This window comes from Natrix helvetica (assembly GCF_964273705.1).
Source record: "Natrix helvetica genome assembly, chromosome: 2".
Lineage (NCBI taxonomy): Eukaryota > Metazoa > Chordata > Lepidosauria > Squamata > Natricidae > Natrix > Natrix helvetica.
This window is the reverse complement of record NC_138552.1, coordinates 110,217,161-110,241,380: the sequence shown is the minus strand read 5'-3', so window position 1 is coordinate 110,241,380 and position 24,220 is coordinate 110,217,161. Positions and strand designations below refer to the sequence as shown.

The 24,220-nt window shown below is 40.0% G+C and overlaps 1 protein-coding gene across 1 annotated transcript in view; it reads right to left on the bottom strand.

The window, feature by feature from the left end:
* Window positions 1–20,931, bottom strand: part of P3H3 (prolyl 3-hydroxylase 3) — a 31,190-nt gene extending 10,259 nt beyond the window's left edge. Inside the window, exons 1-10 of the mRNA XM_081942982.1 lie at window positions 20,099–20,931; window positions 17,712–17,864; window positions 13,071–13,257; window positions 11,229–11,360; window positions 10,985–11,118; window positions 8,157–8,246; window positions 7,363–7,415; window positions 7,083–7,141; window positions 3,140–3,264; window positions 2,934–3,029 (exon numbers count right to left, since the gene is read on the bottom strand). Of these exons, the coding sequence (XP_081799108.1) occupies window positions 2,934–3,029; window positions 3,140–3,264; window positions 7,083–7,141; window positions 7,363–7,415; window positions 8,157–8,246; window positions 10,985–11,118; window positions 11,229–11,360; window positions 13,071–13,257; window positions 17,712–17,864; window positions 20,099–20,836 (1,767 nt within the window). The 5' untranslated portion in view covers window positions 20,837–20,931. The remainder of the gene's footprint in view (window positions 1–2,933; window positions 3,030–3,139; window positions 3,265–7,082; window positions 7,142–7,362; window positions 7,416–8,156; window positions 8,247–10,984; window positions 11,119–11,228; window positions 11,361–13,070; window positions 13,258–17,711; window positions 17,865–20,098) is intronic.
* Between the last annotated feature and the right edge of the window lie 3,289 nt (window positions 20,932–24,220).

Here is a 24,220-nt window from a genome sequence, read left to right as displayed (position 1 = left end):
AAACTGGAAGTGACTTCCGGTTTGTCCGTTGGATCGTTTTTCATCCTCTGGAGTTTCAGGGAAGCCTCCTGAAGGTCCCTGAAGGTTCCGGAGGGCTTAAACCAGCCCTAAGAGCAAACCGGAAGTCCACTCCTGAACTTCCAGTTTGTCCGTAGGGCTGGTTTTTTGCGCTCTGGAGGCTTCAGGGAAGCTCCTGAAGCCTCCGGGGGGGGGGAGGTATTTTCACCCTCCCCAGGCTCCTATAAAGCCTCTGGAGCCTGGGGAAGGCAAAAAATGGCTTTAAAAAAGGCTGAACTCAGCTGGCCAGCGCGCACATGCTCCGCGTGCCACCTGTGGCACGCATGCCATAGGTTCATCATCCCAGCCCGAGACTGTCATTTAATTATGCATTTTTTAAAATAAGGTATCAATAAAGTGAGAAATCCAAAAAAATATAGCTCCTTTCCTGGCTCTACTTTCTGCTTTTTATTTACCTTGATAAGTGATATTAAGTACAAATGTTCAATTTTCCCCTCCCAAAAAATGAGAATTGAGCAAAGATTCCACCACTGGTCATAAAATGCCTTAAAATTCTTTCATCTCATCATCGCTAAGTTGTGTCTGCCTCTTTGTGACCAGCCCCCACCTTCCATTGTCACCCAAAGTTTGCTGAAATTCATATTCATTGCATCGATTACACCAGGGGTGTCCAAACTTGAGAACTTTAAGACTTGTGGACTTCAATTCCCAGAATTCCCCAGCCAGCATGGCTGGCTGGGGAATTCTGGGAGTTGAAGTCCACAAGTCTTAAAGTTCTCTTGGACACCCCTGGATTACACTATCTAACTATCACACCCTCTCCCGTTCCCCTTCTTCTTTTGCCTTCAACCTTTCCCAACATCAGGGTCTTTTCCAAATGCATTCAGACTTAGAGATACATAATAATTCACTCATGGGAGCAAAGGTAGTAATTGTTCTTCAGGTTTCTCTTGTAGGCAAACCAGGACCGCAAAATAGGCAGAAAACCCAGAGGCTAGATAGAAAAAGGTGGTTTCTTCAAAAAAAACCCTCCTCCTCCTCCTCCTTCCTGCACCTTGCATTGTCCAGATGGAAAATCTTGAGCTGGGATTAGAGAGAAAATACATCTTCTGGAGGGAAGGACCAGAAAGCCTGTTCAGGCTGCAGGCTGATCTTGAGATATTCTTAGGTTGGGTGTCAGCAACCCACGGCTCCAGAGCTGCATCTTTCATCCCCCTGCTGTGGTTCCCTGTCGGCTGAACCCACCATTGGCTGGCCCCACCCCTCGCACTCCCCTTCCAGTCACTCCTTGCCTGGCCTGAGAGAAATGAGAGAGAGAGAGACAGACAGACAAGAGAGGGGGGGGGAGAGAAAGAGAGAGAGAGACACACAGAGATACCCGTTTCCCATAGAAAACACCGGGAGCCACAAAACCTGGGTAGGTATGGCTGGGAGGGGGATGTCATGTGACTGGGTGGGAGTGAATGATGTCGAGTTGGCCACACCCACCACGGTTTTGTGGCTTCCGGACCGGTGTTTTCTTTTCTGTGGGAAATAGGTCCAAATGGTTCTTTGAATGTTTAAGTTTGCAGACCCCTGTCTTAGGTAAAGGATGAACGATATGGACTCTGGAAACAAGTGCTAAGGTGTGTTTGCTGTATGGGTATGGCCATACACAGAGCAGAACCATGACCCAAAGGTTTTAATTTAATTTACTTTTTATTTGCTTTTTTATTATTACGTTATTTCCCCTTTTAATTTTATATTTCTTAGTTTTTACCATATTTTGTTTGGTCAACAAAAGAAAAGCAAAAATAGAAAATGAAACATGTTTTGTATTGTTTTACACACTCCTTCCTGATCTCTTTTTCATCCTTATTCTAATCCTATCTCCCATTCTACTTTCTCTATGAAGTGCTCCAAATTTTTATATATCTTTATATAAAAAGATTCCAAATATAATTCATAGAGTCTTTTTGCTTTGTTTCAGAAAAAAAGAAAAGTTAAACATTTGTTTATTTCTCAGTTGAGACTTGCACTATCCTTTCCCCCCCAAAAACAGCAATTGGAAATCTTTTCACATTTATTTGCATAATACATACATTGTATGTAAATTTTAGGAAAAGGATGAGGAAGATGTGCATGTGTCCTACTCATCTTTAATATTAACTTTGTAATGTATATTTATGTCTAAAGCAGTGGTTCCCAACGTGGGGCCCACGCCCCACAGGGCGTCAATTTGATTTTTAATGTGGGCAATTTGAACCTTGTTTAAACCAAGATAATGGCCTTTTAGGCTTCCTCCACGTGAGTAGAGTTCACTTTTTGAGTAAAGTAAGAATTATATGTAACCGAAGTAAGAATTATATGTCACCGGGGGGAGGGGGGGGAATCAGGATTTTAGAGATGCTTTGGTGGGCCAAAAAAGGTTGGGAACCAATGGTCTATAGCCACGATGGTGAACCTATGGCCATTTGTCAAGGCACGTGACACGTTTTTAGTCCTCCGGAGCCTTCAGGGAAGCCTCTGGAAGGCTCCTGAAGGCTCCGGAGGGCTTAAACTGGCTCTACGAGCAAACCGGAAGTCCATTCCTGAACTTCCGGTTTGCCTGTAAGGCCGTTTTTTTGCGCTCTGGAGGTGGCGGGGGAGGCTGTTTTCGCCCTCCCCAGGCTCCTATAAAGAGCCTGGGGAGGGTGAAAAAAGCATGCAAAAAATGGAGGGTCATGCCTGTCATGGCACATGCATGCTGGGGGGCTGCGCATTGCATTATGGGTGCAACACGCCTGTGCACGACCCCCCTGCGCTCCCCCCACTTATGACACACGAGCCAAAAAAGGTTCGCCATCGCTGGTCTATAGAGTCTGTGAAACAGGAGAGGGGGGGAAATCCTGCAGGATCAGGAACGTAACTCATTCTAAAATCACTAAGGCTTTTACCTGCAAAGCTTTTGTCACTGTTAAGCCTTCAAATCGCTCATGTGGAGTATGAGGGGAACGTCTGCCACGATAGCCATCTCCTGTTCCTCCAGCTGCCTGAAACACGCACAAACTTATGAAAGATTTGGCATTGTCCTTCACCAGTGAAAAGCTTCTCTTTCTGTCAGACAGGTTTACGCAGGGCATTTGCCGGCTCCTATCCTCACCATGGACAGACGAAGGATGTCTTTGCATTCCGATTCAGTGATGACTCTATCAAAGACTACCCTCTGGGTACCATTGAGTTGGTGAGAATCCATGCTGATGGCGATGTCTTCAAAAGGTAGTGGTTCTGGGAAGAAATAAGCAGGGCAGAAGTGTATATAGAGATGCCATCAAATATTAATGTTCATCATAAGGACAAAAGAAGAAATAGGCCTCAACCTAAGACCACAATTGAGCCCAAAATTGTTATTGATAAGTGAAACATTTGTTAAGTGAATTTTTCCCTGTTTTACAACCTTTTGTGCCACAACTGTTAAGTGAATCACTGCAGTTGCTAAGTTAGTAACACAGTTGTTTAGCGAATCTAGCTCTCCCATTAACTTTGCTTGTCCGAGGGTCGCAAAAGGTGATCACATGACCTTGGGACACTAAAATCGTCATAAATATGAGTCAGTTGCCAAGCGGCTGAATTTTGATCACGTGACCATGGGGAGGCTACAACAGTCATAAAGTGTGAAAAATGGTCGTGTCACTTTTTCAGTGCTCTTGTCGCTAAACGAACTGTTGTAAGTCGAGGACTACCTGTATGCTCTAGTTTGCAATCTCGGAACATGCTGTATATGTGCCCTTCTTATAAGTTATAATTGGTATCTGCATAAAGGATTTTGAAAGATTCCATGCCACTAAACTATCCTCGCTTGCAGATTATTCTTTGGAAGTTGATGCCAGCTAGGCTGTCATTATCCTTCAATTTCAGAATTTGGATGCAAGATTACTGAAACAGTCGGATACAAAGCTTATAGCTGTGTTACTGACATAACTGTTATCACAGGTACCTTGATATGTGTGGACTTATTATTATACTGTATTATTCATTTAAAATGTTGTTTCTTCAACGCTCAATGCGATTTCCAGTGGAAAATAAAAAGTAATATCTGAATTAAATTAAAAACAGATATCCATTTAATAGAATTAGCAGCAGCTATTACCCAGGGCCACTTAGCAATTATTGAAATTTCAAAATAGTTAGATTTTACATTTTAAAAATCACTGTAAAAATACAGTCTCATTAGTAATACAATTCCAAAGTCTTGGAAAAACAGAGGTAAAGGTTCTTACAGCACTCATCGTCCTTGACTCATGCACCATTACAGTCATAAATCAAGGACTACCTATAGCCAAATAGAGAATCCATCTCTGTCTGTTTGTCTGTCCTTCCCCTTATCTTTTTGTCTATCAGCCTTTCTGCCTGTCACACACACACGCAAACACACACACACACACCGCACACCAAAACATAAAGAGTTGACCAATGAACCTTTTGAATAGATACAATTTAGGAATCACTGAACTTATTTAAACAGAAATATAATGCATCTTATCATAGTGGGGTAGATTGTGACCCAGTGATATCCGACTGTTGTCCAGCTTCAAAGTTATTCTCTTTGCCTACCCAAGCCAATACTTCCAAATATGGTGGATTAAAGCACCTACCATCTTTAAAAAAAAAATAGTTTTTTAAAAGAAAAAGAACAAACTTTGACAGTTTCCTTCTATACAACATTTCCATATCGATATACATCCATTATATGTGTATTTCACCCCCTCCAATATGTCATTGTCTATACATGCAATTCCAGTATTTTTATACATACAAATATATTCATTTCTTGAGTTACAGTCATTCATTGTTCGTTGTTTCCATTTATACGTATTTGTTATTAATTGCTAACTCCTATATCTTCTTCGTTTAATCTTTCCTTAAGTTTTACACTTTTCTTCTAACCATTTATACCAACCATTCCATACCATATAATAATCTGTATCTCCTTTAACTTTAATCTCTTTTGTGAATCTATCCATCTCTGCAAACTCCAAAACTTCCCTTATCACATCTTCCTCTAATGCAGCGGTTCTCAAATAGTGGGGTGCGCCCCCCTGGGGAGGCACGAGGCTCCGTAAAGGGGGGCGCAAAGGCTCCCTTTCCATCTGGGTGCAACGGCGGCGTCGGCGTGGGCGAGGCATAATATATCCCGCCTGGAAGTGGCAGCACTTCGGACTGTGGATTTTCATTGGAGCCGCGGGCTGGAGCTGTGCAAGAAGCCTGCTCGGGCGGGGGTGGGAGGGAGGGAAGCATGGCTGTCCCAGGCTTCCCTCCCTTCCCCCCCCGCCCCCCCAGCCCAAGCAGGCTTTTTGCACAGCTCCAGCCCGCGGCTCTGATGAGTCTCTGAGCAGTCCCCAGCGCTGCCACTTCAAGCCGGGATATATTCTGCCATGCCCTCGGCGGCGTCTTTATGCAGGTAGCTCGCCTCCCCGCCAGCAGCTCCACCGCCAGCATTCCGTCTGGAAGCGGAAGCGCAACAGCCGCTGTTGGGGAAGGGACAAAGGGGCGGCGGTCGCCCGATCTTGCCACCGCCACCCCTTCGCCCCTGGTAACGGCGACTGTTGTGCTGCTGCTTCCAGCTGGGATGCTGGAGGAGCTGCTGGCAGGGAGGGAGGGAAGAAAGGGAGGAGGGAGTAAGGATAGACAAGCAAGAGGGAAAGAGGAAAGAAGGCAAGCAGGCAGGAAGGAGGCAGAAGGAAGGAGGGAAGAATGGAACTGGAAGGGAGGCAGGGAAGGAGGGAGGGAAAAAGGAAGGATAGGAGGATAGGGAAAGAGGAAAGAAGGCAGGCAGGCAGGGGGAAAGAGGAAGGAGGGAACTGGAAGGGAGGCAGGAAGGAAGGGAAGGAGGAAGGGAGGGTGGAAGGAAGGATAGACAAGCAAGAGGGAAAGAGGAAAGAAAGCATGTGACTACGGTGGGAGACGAGGAAAGACCGGTGTGCTATGTTATGCAGAGGTGTACTTATAACAATTTTATAGACAAATTATACTATTTACAGTCGCGCGGGGGGGGGGGAAATGTTTTCTTCTTCCTAGGGGGGGCATGACAGAAAATAATTGAGAAGCACTGCTCTAATGGAAGAATATTATTCTTCCACTTTTGTGCATACATAATTCTTGCTGCTATTGTGATATGTAAAATTAGATACTGTGTTTTTTTAAATCATACTTCCCTGTGAATATTCCCACTATAAATAATTCCAGTTTCATATTTGCTGCTTAGTTATCTCTTTGAGTCATTTTCTTAATCTATTCCAATATTGTTTTGCTTTTGGGCACGTCCACCACATATGATAGAATGTTCCCCGATTTTGTCTGCATTTCCAGCAGTCTGGTGATATGTTTGGGTAGTAGGGTAGTAAGGGTAGTAAGATGGGTGTAAGACTACACTTTATTTGAACTAGGATTCATTGGCTGACATCCAAACTGAGGACTGTCCTCTGTGGAGAAGCAGCTGTGGCCATCCTGTTGTTGATATGCCTCTATACCCAATAGGCACTCTGAATACATCTTTGGTGCTGAGATAGGTTCTATAGCTCAGCAATATCCCTTTGGGGCCATGTGGCAGCTAGTAATCTGGAATTCCAAACAATGCCAGGCTTCAGTAGGTGAATTTCAGTACTGGTAAGGAGATTTACTCTCCATCTCCATCTCAAGACCCACCTATTCCAAGTAGCTGGCCTGGCTCAACTTTGATCTAACTATATCGCTCCTGACGGGTTTTTATTTGGGTATTTTAATTGTATTCAATTATTTAGGGGTTTCTAAACATTGTATTTTATTGTTTTTATTCACTAGCCGACCTCCTCCTTGTACATGTCTTGGTATATGTTTTTGTAATATGTATGTCTTGTCTATATATTTATTTCATATGTTTTATTGTATGCCGCCCCGAGTCCTTCGGGAGAGGGTGCGGCTAAGAAATAAATATTTATTATTATTATTATTATTTAGGAGAAACTGTGAAGTCATCCTGCTGGAGTCTCCCTCTGCTTTCGTTATGATAAGATGAAGAAACATGATAATCTTTCTTCCCATTTATCAATTCTTTTTCTGGTACTCACCACTTTGATCCCGTTGTTGCATATGTGAGGCCTTCAAACTTCGTTTCTCCTGATCTTCTCTTGGGATTAATAAACAAATATAGAAAAGGCCATAACTAAAGAGCATGAGACTGCCTCTTCAATTAAATAGCTGAGCAATAAATCAAATCTGTTATAATTTCTATTCCGTTACACTTGAGGACTCTTCAAAAAGTCTTTCCTAACGGAGCTGAATCATTGCCTTTCATTACGGTGTCCTAGAATTGCATCCATACCTTACGTTTCTGCTCTGAACACTTACTTGTGTTTCTCCTTCATGCTTTCAGGGATCAGTTCCTTGGGAGTCCATAAATCCTAAAGAAACACATCCAGGACTTAGCACTACAAAATTAAGTTTATTGGCCCATTTTCTTTTTTCACAGGACTGCATTAGAGCAGACACTTCCTCACCACAGCAGGCACATGTGTCCTACTTTCTGACTATTCCACACAACAGAAATATTTGTGAAAGTTCAGCAGACTGGTGGGGGAGGAGGAATCCTCTGTCCTGTTTCCTGTAGTTCTACAAGCAACGTGCTTCTTCCCACACAGTCAGTAACAGCTTTTTAGAAACACTTCCATCTATAATTAGCACCTTTACTGTGGTGGCACACAACCTTTGAATCATTTTTTCTATTGATACTTGACCAGCATTAAAATGCTGTTGTTTTAAAGGCCTCTATTTGACATATATTTTAAAAATGTATGCTGCTTTATGTTTACTTTGGTATATGATTAGCATTCTTTTGATTTATTTTACTCTGGTATTGTTTTAGAATTTTGTTGTGTTGTAAGATAGCAAATCTGGGATGTTATGCTTCTTACATATTGCCTTGATAGTCTTAGATGACATTGGCTGAAAAAGGCTTATAATAAATGAATATATATCCTTAAAGCATAACTTCTTTCAGTTCATTTCAGGCATCAGAAAAGGAGGACAGAAAGAGGATCCTATGTACTATTTTATCAAGCAGTATTTGATAAATGAGATCAATGAATAGCTTTGTTGCAAGGAGGCCATGAAGAATCTACCTTTGAAGAAAGACAACCACTTACTGGATCCTTAAAAGTTTCATCAAGGTGCTGTACTGCATAATAGATCAGTTTCTTTTCCATACGGGATCGTTGCACATAACGGCGGATATTCTGTAGATTGAAAGCCGACGTTACAATGTGGTAATATAAAATAATGTACAGAAATCATAAATGATTTGAGTGTTTCTTGTTCAAGAAAACAAGACATAAAATACACACAACCATCTCTGCTGCAGGCAAACAACCCTGCCTTCAGGTCAAATTAGATGCTATATTCAATATGAGCTTCACGTTTCTGTCTTGTGGTCCCAGTCATGGTAGAGACAGGAATTTATGCCACCCCATGCTGCAACCACTCTTGCAGTTGTTACTTTCCCCTGAAGGAAGCTGAGAGCCAACAGCAACTTAGGGCAAACAGCAGTGCTAGAACCTCTAAAGGACAAGAGAGAAAAATTATCCACAACTTTCATCTTAGACTTCTGAAAAATGCAATGTCCTAACACCAGGTTTTGCACCTCAGGGAATCAAAGAGGTGGGCTGCAATGGATTGAAACAACTAAGAGCTCACTTTCTTCCTAAGCAAAAGCAGCTGCTTGCCAGCTAAACAAATCTTAGTTCATTCATGGTCATCAAATTGTGTGAGCATCAGAAAAAGAAGAAAGAGACAGTAAGGGCACGCAGATTCCTTGCCAAAGGGATTATGGGTGATGGGCTAAGGATGAGCTGGAAACATTTTAATCTGATGCCTATCCTTCTCTTTGCTTTCCCAATTCATTCCTTGGGGAATGAATGATCTTAATTTCTTGCCATTCAGTCTGAGGAACCTATTGCAGTCCCAGACCAATATTTAAGAGAAGACAATATTATAACACATTAAACATTATATATTCTGTATAACAAGACTTACACAGAAAGTAATAATGTAGAGGATGATCTTTGCAAACTAGAACTGTTGTTAAAATTCAGCAACCTTACTGGAAATAACTAAACGTTATTTAGTTAACATTTGGGGTAGAATAATTAGCTCCTGCTCAGAAGAGCAATTAAGATTTTTAATGATTGGTGTCATGAGTTCTATTGTTCATTTATTTCAAAGTGTAGCAGTGCATATGGAACAGATTCAACTTCTATATCTACCGCTAAACATATACCAGTGTGATTTTCATAGTGGATATTGATATATCTACCCGTTTTTGCTCTTATAGGCAATTTGTCAATTTGTAAGCTAATGCTGGAAATGAAAGAAAATAAAAGAAAGGATCCTGGGGTATAGTTTTAAAAATTGGTATTGGATAGCTTCCAACCTAGAAGCATCCTTATAAATATATAACTGAATGCCATATATTGAGCCCAGTACTTTAGCCTTGAATGTAATTGTTACTATGCTGACATGCATATTTAATAATTACAAAGGATGCTTTGGGGGCTCATATGAAAAGGTCCTTTGCTTGATTGATCCGGCAAGTAGATGATTGAAAGTGGATGCCTAAGTATTTAAAAGTCATGATTTGTTCAATACAGTAGGTCTATCATTAATAATCCGCTTAATTGAGTGCTTGAAACACTGGAGAATATTAAAGCCTTTCTTTTAGAGTAATTGATCTCAAGGTATTCCCTATAGTAATAGGAAGATAATGCTTTAAGGCGTCTACATAAACCCACTTGGATAATGAAAGAATAGCTTTATTATTGGCACAGAGAGGAATGGATACAGAGCAATGAGTAAGAGTTGGTAGACAACATTCTAACCATATTATTGTTTAATTTATATATTAATAGATGTTTTATAGCAAAGACTACTTCTAGTACTAATACTAAATGGATTCATAGTTGAGTGACTGTGAGGACCTATTAGTGGCTTGCTTCAATTTATAGAAAGAAATATGGAGAGGAGTGCCACAGGGTCCAATCCTGCAGTGTTCAATATTTTTATCAGAGACTTGGATGAGTAACTGACGAGACACTAACGAAGTGCGGAGATGTGAAGTATGGTTAATATTTCAGATGAAAGTGTGAAGATGTTAATAGAACTAGACAGGCTTAAAGAGTGGGTTGAAATGAATAGGATTGAATTTAGTAGGGAGACATATCAGATTCTGTATCTTGGTAAGAAAAATGCAAAGCACTAGAGTGGAAGAAAGTTTGATTGGCACTAGTACATGTGGAAGTGACCTGGCTGTCCCTTTTGAACACATCTTAAATATGGTGCAGCTGCTAAAAGGCAAATGCTACTTTGGGATGTATTAACAGTAGCACAGAGTCCAGATGATGGGAAGCAATTGTTTCACTCTATTGGTAAGTCTCCCTTTGGAAAGCTCTATCCAGTTCTGGGTCCCACAATTCAAAAAGTAGTGACAAATCAAAGTAAATACGGAGTATATTTATCAAGATGGTGAATAGTCCAGAAACCAAACTCTATGAGGAACATTTAAAGGATTGGAGAACTTTTAAAGGATTGGATCTATAGAAAAATATAGATAAATTTAAGGGAAGATACAATAACATTCTTCAAACATCTGAAGGGTTATCACATAGATGAGAGTGTGGACCTATTCTCTATTGCCCAGAGGGCTGGACCAGAACCAGTGAATGAAAATTATAGATGCCAACTAGACATCAGGAGGAACTCATGATTGCATGGACTGTCAGCAATGAAACAGGTTACAGGCGAGTTCTCCTTTCTAAAAACAAAATTCTTCAAACAAAGGTGAGATAGTCATCTATCAGGGATCTTCTAGTGGAACCTCCAAGGCCCCTTCTAACTCTATGATGCTATCACTGAAACCTTATTAATTTGTCAAAACTGAGAACTGAGAAAGATTTCAGATAAGAGAATTGCTGCTGGCTACCTCTCTGGCTGGAATAGCTATTTCTTTTCCCAGATCTGCTTGGTACTCTTTCAACCTCTCCAGCATTTTTTCATCTGATGGATAGAACAGCAGGAAGGTAGCTGCACATTCAGCAGCAACAGTCCGATTTCCAACTAAAAGAAAGAAAATGATCTTCAACATCATGTTTTTTCGGTCTGCCATTCTGGCAAAGCTTGACCCCAGAGTCTTACATGAACTTCTCAGCTGTTCATTTCCTGCTTACCTCTGTCATAGGCAAATTGCAATAAATCAAAATGAGATGGGATGAAATCTTCTGTGGAAGACACCCTGCCTGGTTTGGTGGCAATATCAAGGACACACTGTTGCCTGCATTTCAAGATCTGGACATAATGAGCTGGAAAGCAGAGAGAAACACAAGGGGCTTTGGCATCTCAACTTTCAGAAACACTGAAACAAGTATTGCTAAGATTCCTACATTTTCTGTGTTTCTTATTTCACCATTCAAGTAATGCATGTTAAATTTAAAATACATTGTTTGAATGTCACATTTTATTTCAAAATCTAATTCTTGTTGGCCTATCTACATTGTTTTGGCTTTTGTCAGTAGGACAACTTGTGCAGTGCTGATTGTCTATAATTAAATCCAGAATGTTATTTATTATTATTTTTAAAAAAGACTTAGGTGAGCAAAGACTGGAGAAAAATGGTTTCAAATTTAGTGAATCAAGGGAGGTGTTAAAATTTCCATGTCATGCAAAATAGAAAAAGATAGAGAGTGTGGATCAGAGATTGGAAACTGAAAAGATCCCCAAGGAAATATACGCAGTGCTTGAATTAGTTAGCAGTTAGCTGGGCATCATTTTTCAGTGGTAGCATTTACAACCATGTTTTTCATCCAGTCAGACCAGATTTTTTGTATGAAAGGATTTTGTGCTGGGCTCTGATATTGACTAATAACCCTCTTCTAATTTTCCCTAGGAGAGTGGAGACCTTTTTGATTATTGTTATTGGTACAAATTAGAAAACGTTCCAAATTGACTGCATCTTATTCTGAGACCTATTATTTAATTTCCTCATCTCAAAACGCCTTTTAAAATCCTCAGGATTTTAAAAGGCATTTTGAGATGAGGAAATTAAATAATACATTCATTTGAGATGCATCCCTTCTCATTGGCCACTTTTAAAACTGAGATAATTTCTAATTTGTAAGATTGACCAGGAATGCATTTGTAAGATTGACCAGGAATGCTTGGAGGATGTAGGATACTAGTAATGAGATACTCTTGCAGTTTTACAAATTCAGTCAAGCAATCAATCCTTACTGACATTTCCTAATTTTGGGGGGTGGGAGAGACTGGCACATTGAATATTGAGAACATGGTCATAGACCTCCCCATAAATTTCAGCACAGATTTCCAATTTTTCAATGTTTTTTTTAAGTAACCAATAACTTAATTTTCTCCCATATCTGATTCCAAATTTCAGGATTCTCCCCCCCCCCCCCATTTTTTTTTGCAAAAGGTATAGCTATTGTGAGAACATGAAAAAATGGCAATTGCTTCTCTTTACAGGACACTTTTTCTAATCAGTGTTAATAGGTCCACAATAAGATCCATTGCTATCTTACCATGAATATTTAATCATACCAATTAATACTTAATCATACCGATTAAGAGCTATACCTCACCTAATTGTTCCTATTTGTTTTTTTAAAAAAACACCTTTTTCAATTGATCTCCCATATCATGCTCAAGTATGCTGTGCTATGCAGTAAATCATTTTCCTCACTGAGATAAACAGGCTATATAGGATTTCCTCAATGAAGCATTTTGCATCACCTCGAAGCTTTGCACAGTAGTTCCAATACTCAGTTCTCTTTGGCTATTCTTCCTGAAAAGGAAGCCTTAGAAGCAAAAGGCTATGCTGCTTTGCAAAAGGGCTTCAAAAGGATATTTTGCTCAATCTTTTGTCAAAGTAACATATTCCTTTGAAGATCTGAAAATCTCTTTTTTAAAAAGATGTTTCTTTCAGACAGTGCCTTATGGTTTTCACGTACTTGCTAGCTCACACAATTCATCATACTTTACTAAACCTTTGATGATACCTGCAATGCTTTCATAGAGGCCTAGTTGCATCTCTTCCTTGTTATCCTCATCTTCCCGGGGCCCGTCACAAAGAGCTCTGCAATTCTCCAGTGCCAGCAGCCCCTCTCTGAGCGATTCTTCCAGCTTTGCTGCTGCCTGCTGATAGTCATCCATTCCATAATGATACATCCCAGCTTCATAAGCTACCTGCAGAGTCAGAGAACCAAACCACCTTTGTTAAAGTCTAAGGATTGTGCACGTGCTGATCCAAAGAATAGTACAATTATGTACTCAAAAGTACAAGTAGTCCTCAACTTACAACCAATACTTTAGCGACCATTCAAAGTTACTGCAGCATTGAAAAATGACTTACGACTGATCCTCGCACTTATGGCCTTTGCAACATTCCCACACTCACGACAAGTGACCACACTGTGATGTTTTGTCTACTGCTGTGATGGTTCAGCAGAGCGTATTATCTCCAAAAAAATTCACATCATTTTTTTAAAAAAATATTTTTGGATTTGCCTTATAAAGCATTTGTATAATTTAAATCCTGCTCTACAACAATAATTTAAAAACACATTGTAAAACTTTTTTAAAAGAGAAAAATTGGATACAAAGAAAAACATCACTTCTAGAGATCAATGACCACTCAACCTAAAGAGGCAGTTTGTGTTTTTAAAACCAATTGTTAGATTTCTGCTAAATAATTGTTCCATTTGGGGCTATTGCATAATAATAAAAATAATAATTGAAGTGACATCGACAGGTTGAACCTGCCAAGAAAAATAGGGGGCAGGGGGCTATTTCAAATCCATCAAACTGCAGAAGAAGAAAAACGAAGTTTGAATGATTATGTGAACCAAAGTACAGAAAAATTGCTGCAGGCTGTGAAAATGGAGAACAGCATAAAAACAACAGAAACAAAGGCAGAATATAAGGAAAAACAGCTGGATGACCGATTAAATAGATGGAAAACCAAAGCTTTGCACGGACAGCATTTGAAAAACATTGAAGGAAAATGTGATGACAACTTGACATGGACATGGCTTAAGATGGGAACTATCAAGAAAGAAACGGAAGGTTTAATACTGGCTGCTCAAGAACAAGCACTACAAACTAATGCCATGAAAGTGAAGATACAAAAATCCACTGACAACCCAAATTGCCAACTTTGCAATAACAAAGTCGAAACTGTTTCACATTTAATATGTGAATGCAGCAAAATTGCACAAACTGATTACAAAGCTAGACATGACTGAGTTACTAAATTAATCCACTGGTCATTTTGTAAAAAATATGATTTACCCGTATCCAGAAGGTCATGGGAACATAAAATGGAAAAAGTTATAGAAAATGAGAAGGTGAAGATCTTTTGGGACTTTCAAATACAAATGGATCATCATTTGGAGCACAACATGCCAGATATCACGGTTGTAGAGGGCCGAAGTGTACAGTTTATTGATGTCGCTGTTCCTGGAGATGCCAGAGTCGAAGAAAAAGAACTAGAAATAATAATGAAATATCGCGACCTGGCCATTGAAACTGCGCGGCTATGGATGAAGCATGTAACAGTGATACCCATTCTCATCGGGGCACTTGGCACCATGTCCAAGAATTTTACAAGATACATCAACAAATTGCAGCTTCCTGCAATAACACCAGCGGAACTGCAAAAAACTGCGCTACTTGGAACATCTTATATTTTAAGAAGGTACTTGGTTGATACCTAGGACACTGGCAGCAAACCATATTAACCATTAGCACCAGTCACTGGTATTTGTAATGCATTTTTGAATGTTCAGTTGGCTGAGTTTCATGTTTAATGAATAAAGTAAATAATAATAATAATAATAATAATAATAATAATAATAATAATAATAATAATAACAACAACAACAACAACAACAACAACTGAGATGGTCAAAAATCGAGTAAAAAAAGTAAAGAATTGGACATCACCTGGAAATGACCAATTACATGGTTTCTGGCTCAAATATCTGACCAGTTTACATGCAATGTTGGCCAGGCAACTGAATGAAATTTTACAAAATGGTCAAATTGATGAATGGTTGACAACTGGAAAAACATACTTGATTCAGAAAGATGCAACTAAAGGAACAATACCTGAAAACTACAGACCAATAACATGCTTGCCAACAACCTTTAAATTACTCACAGGCATTACTGCAGATAACATTATGGATTATTTGGAAACAAACAACATCTTGCCAGTAGAGCAAAAAGGCAACAAAAGAAGGAGTAGGGGCACAAAAGATCAGCTCCTAATTGATAAAATGATATTAGAAAATTGTAAGAAAAGAAAAACGAACTTGAATATGGTCTGGATTGATTATAAAAAAGCATTCGACTCATTGCCACATAGTTGGATCATAAAATGCTTAGAAACAACTGGCATTAGTAAAAATATTACATCCTTCACTGAAAAGGCGATGAAACAATGGAGAACTGAGTTGGCAGTAGGGAATGAGAACTATGGAATGGTTAATATCAAGCGAGGAATTTTCCAGGGTGATTCACTTTCACCTCTTCTCTTCATCATCGCGATGATCCCACTATCAGTAATCTTAAAAAAAATGAAATTAGGCTACCAAATAGCCAAAGAAGCTGAAAAAAATTCACATTTATTATATATGGATGATTTGAAACTCTATGGAAAGTCAGAAATAGAAATCCAATCACTGACAAACACAGTCTGAGTATTCAGCAATGATATTTCAATGCAGTTTGGCATGGAAAAATGCGCCACTGTATCCATAAAAAGGGGCAAAATCACTACATGTGAGGGAATTGAAATGCCCAATGGCCAACTAATTAAATGCAACGAAAATGAAGCCTACAAATACTTAGGCATTTTGCAGTTGGATAACATCAAACATGGAGAAGTAAAAACTATTGTCAGGAGAGAGTACACCAACAGAGTTAGGAAAATTTTGAAATCTAAATTAAATGGTGGAAATACAATCAAGGCCATAAATACCTGGGCAATACCAGTTATAAGATACACAGCTGGTATAGTTAACTGGACACAAGCTGATTTGGACATTTTGGACCGAAAAACAAGGAAACTAATGACAATGCACTACAGTTTACATCCACGTGGTGACACTGATAGACTATATCTGCCCCGAAAATCAGGTGGCAGAGGATTATTACAAGTGAAGCAAATAGTTGAAGAAGAAAAACATGCACTGGCTGATTATTTAAAAGAAAGTCAAGAACATCTATTAATCGAAGTAAAGAACAAAAATCTACTGAAGGCCCAACAGACGAAACAAGAATACAGAAAAGATGTGATAAAATCAAGAATGGAGAGTTGGCAGAACAAAGCCTTACATGGTCAATTTCTGGAAAAAATAAAAGATAAAGTGGACAGTGAAAAAACTTGGTTATGGTTAACAACAGGTACATTAAAGAAAGAAACAGAGTCACTAATCCTGGCTGCGCAAGAACAAGCTATCCGAACAAATGCCATTAAGGCCAAAATCGAAAAATCCTCTGATGATGCCAAATGCAGACTCTGCAAAGAAGTTGATGAAACTGTTGACCACATACTCAGCTGCTGTAAAAAAATCGCGCAGACTGATTATAAATTGCGGCACAATTCAGTGGCACAAATGATCCACTGGAATTTGTGCAAAAATTATAATATTAAAACAACAACAAACTGGTGGGAACATAAGCCTGAAAAAGTCACCGAAAATCAGATGGTCAAGATCCTGTGGGATTTTCGTATACAAACAGACAAAGTACTAGCGCATAACACACCAGACATCACACTGATTGAGAAAAATAAGGTTACAATCATAGACATCGCAATACCAGGTGATAGCAGGGTTGAGGAGAAGGAACATGAAAAAGTCGCAAAATACCAGGACTTAAAAATTGAAATCCAACGATTATGGCACAAACCAGCAGTGGTAATTCCAATGGTAATCGGCACACTGGGTGCTATTCCAAAAGCACTGGAATTACATTTAAAACAGTTAAAACTTGACAAAATCACCATCAGTCAAATGCAAAAAGCTGCACTGCTTGGATCTGCACGTATATTACGAAAATACGTTACGACGTCCTAGGCCCCTGGGTGGGGCCCGACTAGTAATCAATGCCAAATCCGGCGAATCAACTGGCCGCTGTGATACAATCGTATAATAATAATAATAATAATAATAATAATAATAATAATAATAATAATAATAATAATAGTAATAGTAATAGTAGTAGTAGTAGTAGTAGTAGTAGTAGTTTCAGGAAGATTAAGGCAAATTTAAAATTAAAAAAGAGGAGACCACAATGAAGCAAACTGGAAAGAAACAGGTACTGATAGTAACGATATAACACATTTAAACACCAGCAAGTTTTTCTAATTTTGCAGGCTGGTTTCTATTATTCTTCTTGTTTAAATTTACAGGGGAAGTTTTATGCTGTAGTTCTGTTCTGAGAACTTGCAAGAAGAAATATGAGGAAAACACAGGAGGACAATGTTTTCTTATCCCTTAGAAAGCAAGGGCTAACAGCACAATTACCCATAAGAGTCGACATACTCTTAGGCCTTTAGAATCATGACTCCCAATCTCTACACAGCAGCCCTTCTGATCTGTTCTATAATAACCAGTTTTCCAAAAATATCTCACCCAATGTGGTTGAGCCTCCAGATCCCGAAAGCTTTCAGATTTTACCCCTGCCATGCGCTGGTATTTATCTATGTCCTCACGCATTTGTAGGTGTTGTGGATTGGCTATGAAGTATGTATGAGCTGAAGCGACAGCTTCCTCCAGTTTTTTTAACTGTTGAAAAGAGAAAATAAAATCCTTTTTGACTGAATGTAGAATACAAGAGAATCATCTCAGTCTGGGAGCAGGGAGGTTAAAAAGGAATACAGCAATCCCTCTGGTTGGATCCATTTGCTCCCAGATAGTACTATTAACTAAAGTATCTGTGAAATAATGTTTATTATATCATAATTATATCATAATTCACATGCTAATTGTAATTAGCTGACACATAGACATACAGGCACACACACACACCACACACATATGTAAATATACTATACCGCCTCATTTGATTTTTAAAATCTTTTTTCTGTGTAGTCAATCTTCAGGAAACCTCATTCCACTGACAGCTATGTGGCATCTGGGTTGAATTCACATGATTAACACTCACACGTACAGCAGCCAGTTTTATTTATTTTATTAGAATAAAAAACCTAATCATCATAGCCCTTCCCACTTAGGGTGGAAAAAAATTGCTCTTTTTTAAAAACTAGATGAAGAACTCTAAGGAAACAGAGGACCAAGAAGTCACCTCAAACTTGAGAAATGGAAAGAAGTCTTCTCAGCTACTGATTAAAAAAAATAAACTAGCTACAAAAACCTAGCTCATCAACAACAACCACAATCAAATAAACCAAGCTGAGGAGTATTATTCTGGAAATCAGGTTATTTCAATAGAAATAGGTAAAATCTAAACAGCGTTACACTTAGAATCATATTTTTACATTCTATGTGTTTAAGTCATTTTTCTTCTTTTTCGCCCTTCTTTTTAATTTGTCAAGAAAAACAACACTGACTGTTGAACGCCCTCTCAGTCTTAGATAGCGATGGATGCCAACTGATCCTCCCCAACCCCTCGAAGGAAGGAAGTGGTCTAACAAGCTTCAAGGGCAAGACAAAATGAATAAATAAATGCAGTTATGACGTATAAACCTAAGTGAAAAAAGTTCAAGATCTCCAACCTTTCACCCTGTAGGATCAGCTTTGCTAACACGATCCCCAATGAGAATGCCAACAGCAGGTCAGCCCGAGACATTTTGCTGATTGAGCAATATAGTGTTTTCTCACAAATTAACTTCATTACACCACCCAACTAAGTTGTCATCACAAACAGACGAAACAGAAAAGCAGTATAAATGTAACATCAGTAGCAACAGCAATGTTAAACCAACATTTTATTGCTCATTCATTGACTATCAAATTATTGTTCATTCCACATTGTGCATCTCAAGAACTCTGAATTAGGATCCTGTGAGATTAGTTCTTTCATTTTGAAGTAGCCTGCAAACAATGCTCTTTAAAAGGTGGCCCAAGCCCAACATTTGAAATCAATAGATTGATCAACATTTCATACAAGGCAGCAGTACAAAATACCGTGTTTCCCCGAAAATAAGACAGGGTCTTATTTTCTTTTGACCCCTGAAATAATCGCTTGGTCTTATTTTCGGTTAGGTCTTATTATTTTTGAGTTTCAGGAGATGGCGAGCGTGGTCACCTCATGGCTGCTGCTGTGTTGCAATATTTTCAGGGAGGGAGGGCTTATTTTCAGGGGAGGGCTTATTTTAGTGCATGCGCTCAAAAATCTGATTGAGCTTATTATTCGGGGAAGTCTTATTTTCAGGGAAACAGGGTAATTAATATCTGATGTCAGGAATTTGCTCAGATTTTATCAAAGAAACTCAATGACCTGACTACTGGTTTCAATGAAAACAAAAAAAAAGAAAAATACAGATGCAAGAAAAATAAAGTTGGGTGGTAGGACTGAGATTAAAGTCCTGCCCTCTATCTCTGAAGAGGCTGCAATAGAGAGTTTGCCCCCAACAGATGACTTCAGTACTTTAAACCTGCCCCCCAGAAGCCATCTCTAAGAATGTCTCAAAGAACAGAAATGCAATGTTAATGCAAAGAATGCATTGAAAACTGTATGGCTAAGGAACTAGTTTAGTGTTTCTCAACCTTGGCGACTTTAAGTCCTGTGGACTTCAACTCCCAGAATCTGGGACTTAAAGTCGCCAAGGTTGAGAAACACTGGACTAGTTGAAATTCAAAGCCACGAGAGTCTCTGCAGGAAAATTTAAGAGCTTCCCCGGACTTTAGGAAGGTATTCGATGTATGCTAATACTTTGATGAGGGTTGGACGTCTGGGGGAAACTGTTGCGCTGCGGGCGGGGAAGAGGATGGCCGAGGACGGGCAGCCACATCAGCAGCTGCAGCACACAGAGGGTCCCGCCCTCCCCGCCGCTCACCTTGAAGAAGGCAATTTGCAAGTAATTGTAGGGCTCCCTCTCGTCAAAGTCCTGTTGGATGGCGCGGCTGGCTCGGTAGCGGGACGGCTGCCCGCCCAGCCTCCGTCCCAGACATTCCTCCAGGCACTCGGCTCGCTGCAGCACCAGGTCGAAGAAACTGGTCTCCCACGGCTCGAAAGGCGGCTGACTCCCAAAACAAGCTTCCCTCTGGCACCCGCCTCGGCACTTTCGGCGCGCCTCCTGCAGCTGCGAATAGCTGTGGAGAGAGCGCTGGAGCAGCTCGGAGGCCCGGGGCCAGTCCTGGGCGAAGTACGCACGCACCCCGTCAGCGTACAGCAAGTCGAAAGGGGCTATCTGGCTCGAGCCTGAAGAGAAGCAGCCGCAGCTTCCAGCCAGGAGGAGGATGAGGAGGAGAGAGAAGGGGAGCATGGCCGAGGCGAAGAGGGGACGCCGGGAAGCGGGATTCGAGGGAATGAAAGCTAGAAGAAAAGCTGCAAACGTAGCTGGTAGGAAGGGGGTGGGCGGAGAGCGAGCAAGATGCCTCGGCTGCTTTCCGCTCTTCTGCTTGGCTGGGATGGAAAGGGGGCCTGCTGGAAGGAAAGAAGAAGGCGGAGACCCAAAGAGGAGGAAAGAAAGGTACGGTGCTCCAGAGCCGCCCGTGGCTGGAAAGTCCTCCTGAAGCGGAGGGCTTGGCGAAGGAGCGAGAGAGCCCTGGCTGGCACTCTGGGTTCGAGTCATTGGGCGCGAGAGGAGAATCTCTCCAAAGGGAGGGAGGACTGGATGGACGCTTAAGCAGCCGTCTTCCCAGCTCAGAACACAATAGAGGTCTTCAAACTTGGCAACTTTAAGACTTGTGGACTACAACTCCCAGAATTCTCCAGCCAGCTCTTCTGGCTGGAGAATTCTGGGAGTTGAGGTCCACAAGTCTTAAAGTTGCCAAGTTTGGGGGACCCCTGCAAATAGAAGCTCCAGCCTTTGAAGTACTGTATATCCATAAATGCTCTGTTTAAATGGAAGTTCATCTTTTTTTGCAGATAAAACGTATGTACGGTTTATTACTTGTATTTTGCCACAGATGCTTTGGCTGTTGCTCTGTGTGAGCTGAAAGGGCCTTTAATAAGCAGCTATAGATGTGAAAAAAGAGCTTGAACCTTAATACACACCCCAATTTTTGATATAACAGGTGATTCAACTGAGACTGCTGTGGAAGGTGCCCATCAGTTATTTGAGAGACGATGGTATCACAGCAGGTGGCAGCACCCGGTTGACCCTGGCTGGAAGCTGAACAGGGATGCATGGAGAAAACCTGCAGGAAATTCCACTACAGTACTGTGCATTTGGCCTCTCTTTTTTTTCGTTTTACTATCTGCACACTTCTTAAAAACTCAGTCCTGCTATTGCTCAACCTACTGTTACATTTCTCTTAACCCACTCACTTCCTACTATATAACAGAGCAGACATATGTATGTTGCTCACTCCCTGCCCAGCCTAACATCATCCTGCACTTCCTAAATTTTGCTCACTGATTCTTCTTGTATTCTTTCAGTCAGAAGCCTGACAAACACTATTTCAGGTATATGTAACAAATGAATCCACCTTTAGTTTTTGCACTCATCTGCTTTGTATAGAGAAACAACCTTGGTTTTCCTTCTGATATCATGCCACATTGCCACAAGTTCAATCAAAGCTGAGTTTTACTTCATGTTCGATGCGAGTTAGAATTTCTTATGCAGAAGCTATCTTAAAAGCCAATGCATTGTTGCCCTTATTCTGCCACCTAATAAGTACACATAGCTGTTGTCAGACACAGATACTATAGTTGAGAATGAGTGGCTATTGAATGAATGTGGATTGAGCACAGGGGTGAGTGACCTGTAGAAGAGAGGCTGGTTGATATGCTTTAGTTGTGCAGAGAAAATGAAGAGGATTAAATTGCAAAATAGTTATCTGAGTGAAGAGTGCACAGATCAAGAAAAAGGGGAATGACTAGAAAGTCATCACATTAAGGCATTACTCAGAAAAACAATAACACAGACCAGAACACATACACCCCAGCAAACAGATACCCCAGATAAGTGGGGATTAACACCAAATGATGAAGCAGAACACAATTGCATAATCAAAGACCTATTAAGGAGGGCAATTGAACTGTATATAAACAAGGAGCAAACACCACAATCACCTGCACTGATGATGTTACCTAGTCAGGTAATGAAACAATTGCAAGCTAACAGTCAAGCTTAGAGAGACCAAGGACACCACAGTTCAGTCCTGAGCTACATCCCGGTACATTCTATTTTGTGTGTTCTCTTTTGTTTTTTTCTCTGTCAAAAAGCATTAATCTTTTTCATAGGAAAGTTCTTTCAATTCTTTAATGATTTTGATTGCCCCTTTCCGCAGTTTGTCCATCCTTAAAATGTCCTTTTTGAGGTTGTCGGAGAAAAACCTGCTTTAGTAAACATTACCACCACTATTCAAAACAGCAAAATTTCCACTATGTTCACCATCTTTACGATGCCTTTCTTATAGGAATTTTCTGAAATGTATTTCCTTATCTGACCTTTTTTCTCCTTTTCCCTCACTGTTGTGCACCTTCCATTTATTTAATGTCCATTCTGAATAATGGATGTAGCTACTTTCCTTTTGGAATGACAGATAATGATGTAGAATGCCATATTGGCCAAAGTCCAAGGGATGTTGGTCCTCTCTCCAAAAAGGTGACTCACTGTATATAGCAGGTCATCAGTTTTCTCTGACAAATTCCTAACTTTTGGCTTGTTTCAACCAAACCAGAGGTGCTCCCAAATAAGTTGAACCCAGCTGGGAGTTTAAATAGAGCCAGACTCCGCTATTATTTCCCAAAATATACCTCTGATTGATTATTGTTTGATCTAATGCTTTAATCAGTGAGACTTAATCAACTGCTTTATCATTTACCTATAAGACTGTCGGGAAAGTGGGTTTAACTAATAGATAATTTTTTGTTTCACCAGCTGGAACACTGAAGTTAGGATAACTTGGCTGTAGGAGACAGTAACTGATCGCTTCCTAAGAAGGTGGCTTTAGCACAGGAAGACATGTGCTTTACAGCAGAGAATAATGTTAACAACTTGCCATCCAACAGGAATCCCAGGTGTGGCTCTCAATCTTCTCTGTAATGTGTGTGTGTGTGTGTGTGTGTGTGTGTGTGTGTGTGTGTGTGTATTGGAACCTTAATTATTCATGCAAGTCTAACACATTTAAACTAACTTTATGAATTTTATTTGCAATCCTATATGTGTACTTATTACATTCCAGTGTTCTTCCTTTTTTCCCCAAATAAATTTCTTCTGTATACTCCAAAATTGTCATTGAAATCTTCCTTGGCCAGCACGTTCTACAGCTACCCCTAAAGCTTTTAGGGTATTCATAAGGTTTTCTAAGTTTGGCATTTCTGGGTTTGTGCAGGAAAATCTCATGCATTTTTTTCAAGTTTTGCCCTTTAGTGATAGAGGGTGGGAGAGCTCCTAGCAGAAGGATCTTCCCCGAATATGTCAGAAGATTCCGTTTGACTGGTGTCTATTAGCTGTCATTTTTTTAAATGAGACTTTATCAGTAGGCACGGTTGCTTCCCTTCCAATATATTACAGTTGAATTAACATAGTTTTTTTCTTACTACCCATAAGTGTCTAGATTGTTAATATAGAATATAAGGTTAAAAATATGACTCAGTTCATTACCATGTGAAAAACAGGCACCCAGGTCAATAGATTTGAGTTTTTTACATGCTGTGGGTGGAGGAAAGGAGACGATTTGTTCCTGATCTACCAGGGAAAATACTAAGAATAGAAATTAAGTAGGAGGTATCTAAGTGACATGGTCAAAAAAAGTCAAGATGGTGACTACAACAATGTGGTTGAAGTTCCGTCTTTTTTTTTTAATACATATCGCACTAATTCCTAAGACCAGTTGCAGGTGTTTTAAATTAAATACTCTCCAGAACTATTAAGAATGTGATCAGAACTTAGATATCTCTGTACAGTACTTAGCACATTCTGAGTGGCCATTGGTAAACTAAGTATCTCTAAGTTGATGTCATGTGAGTAATTGTAAGAGTTTGCTGACTTGCAAGATAGTCTTTC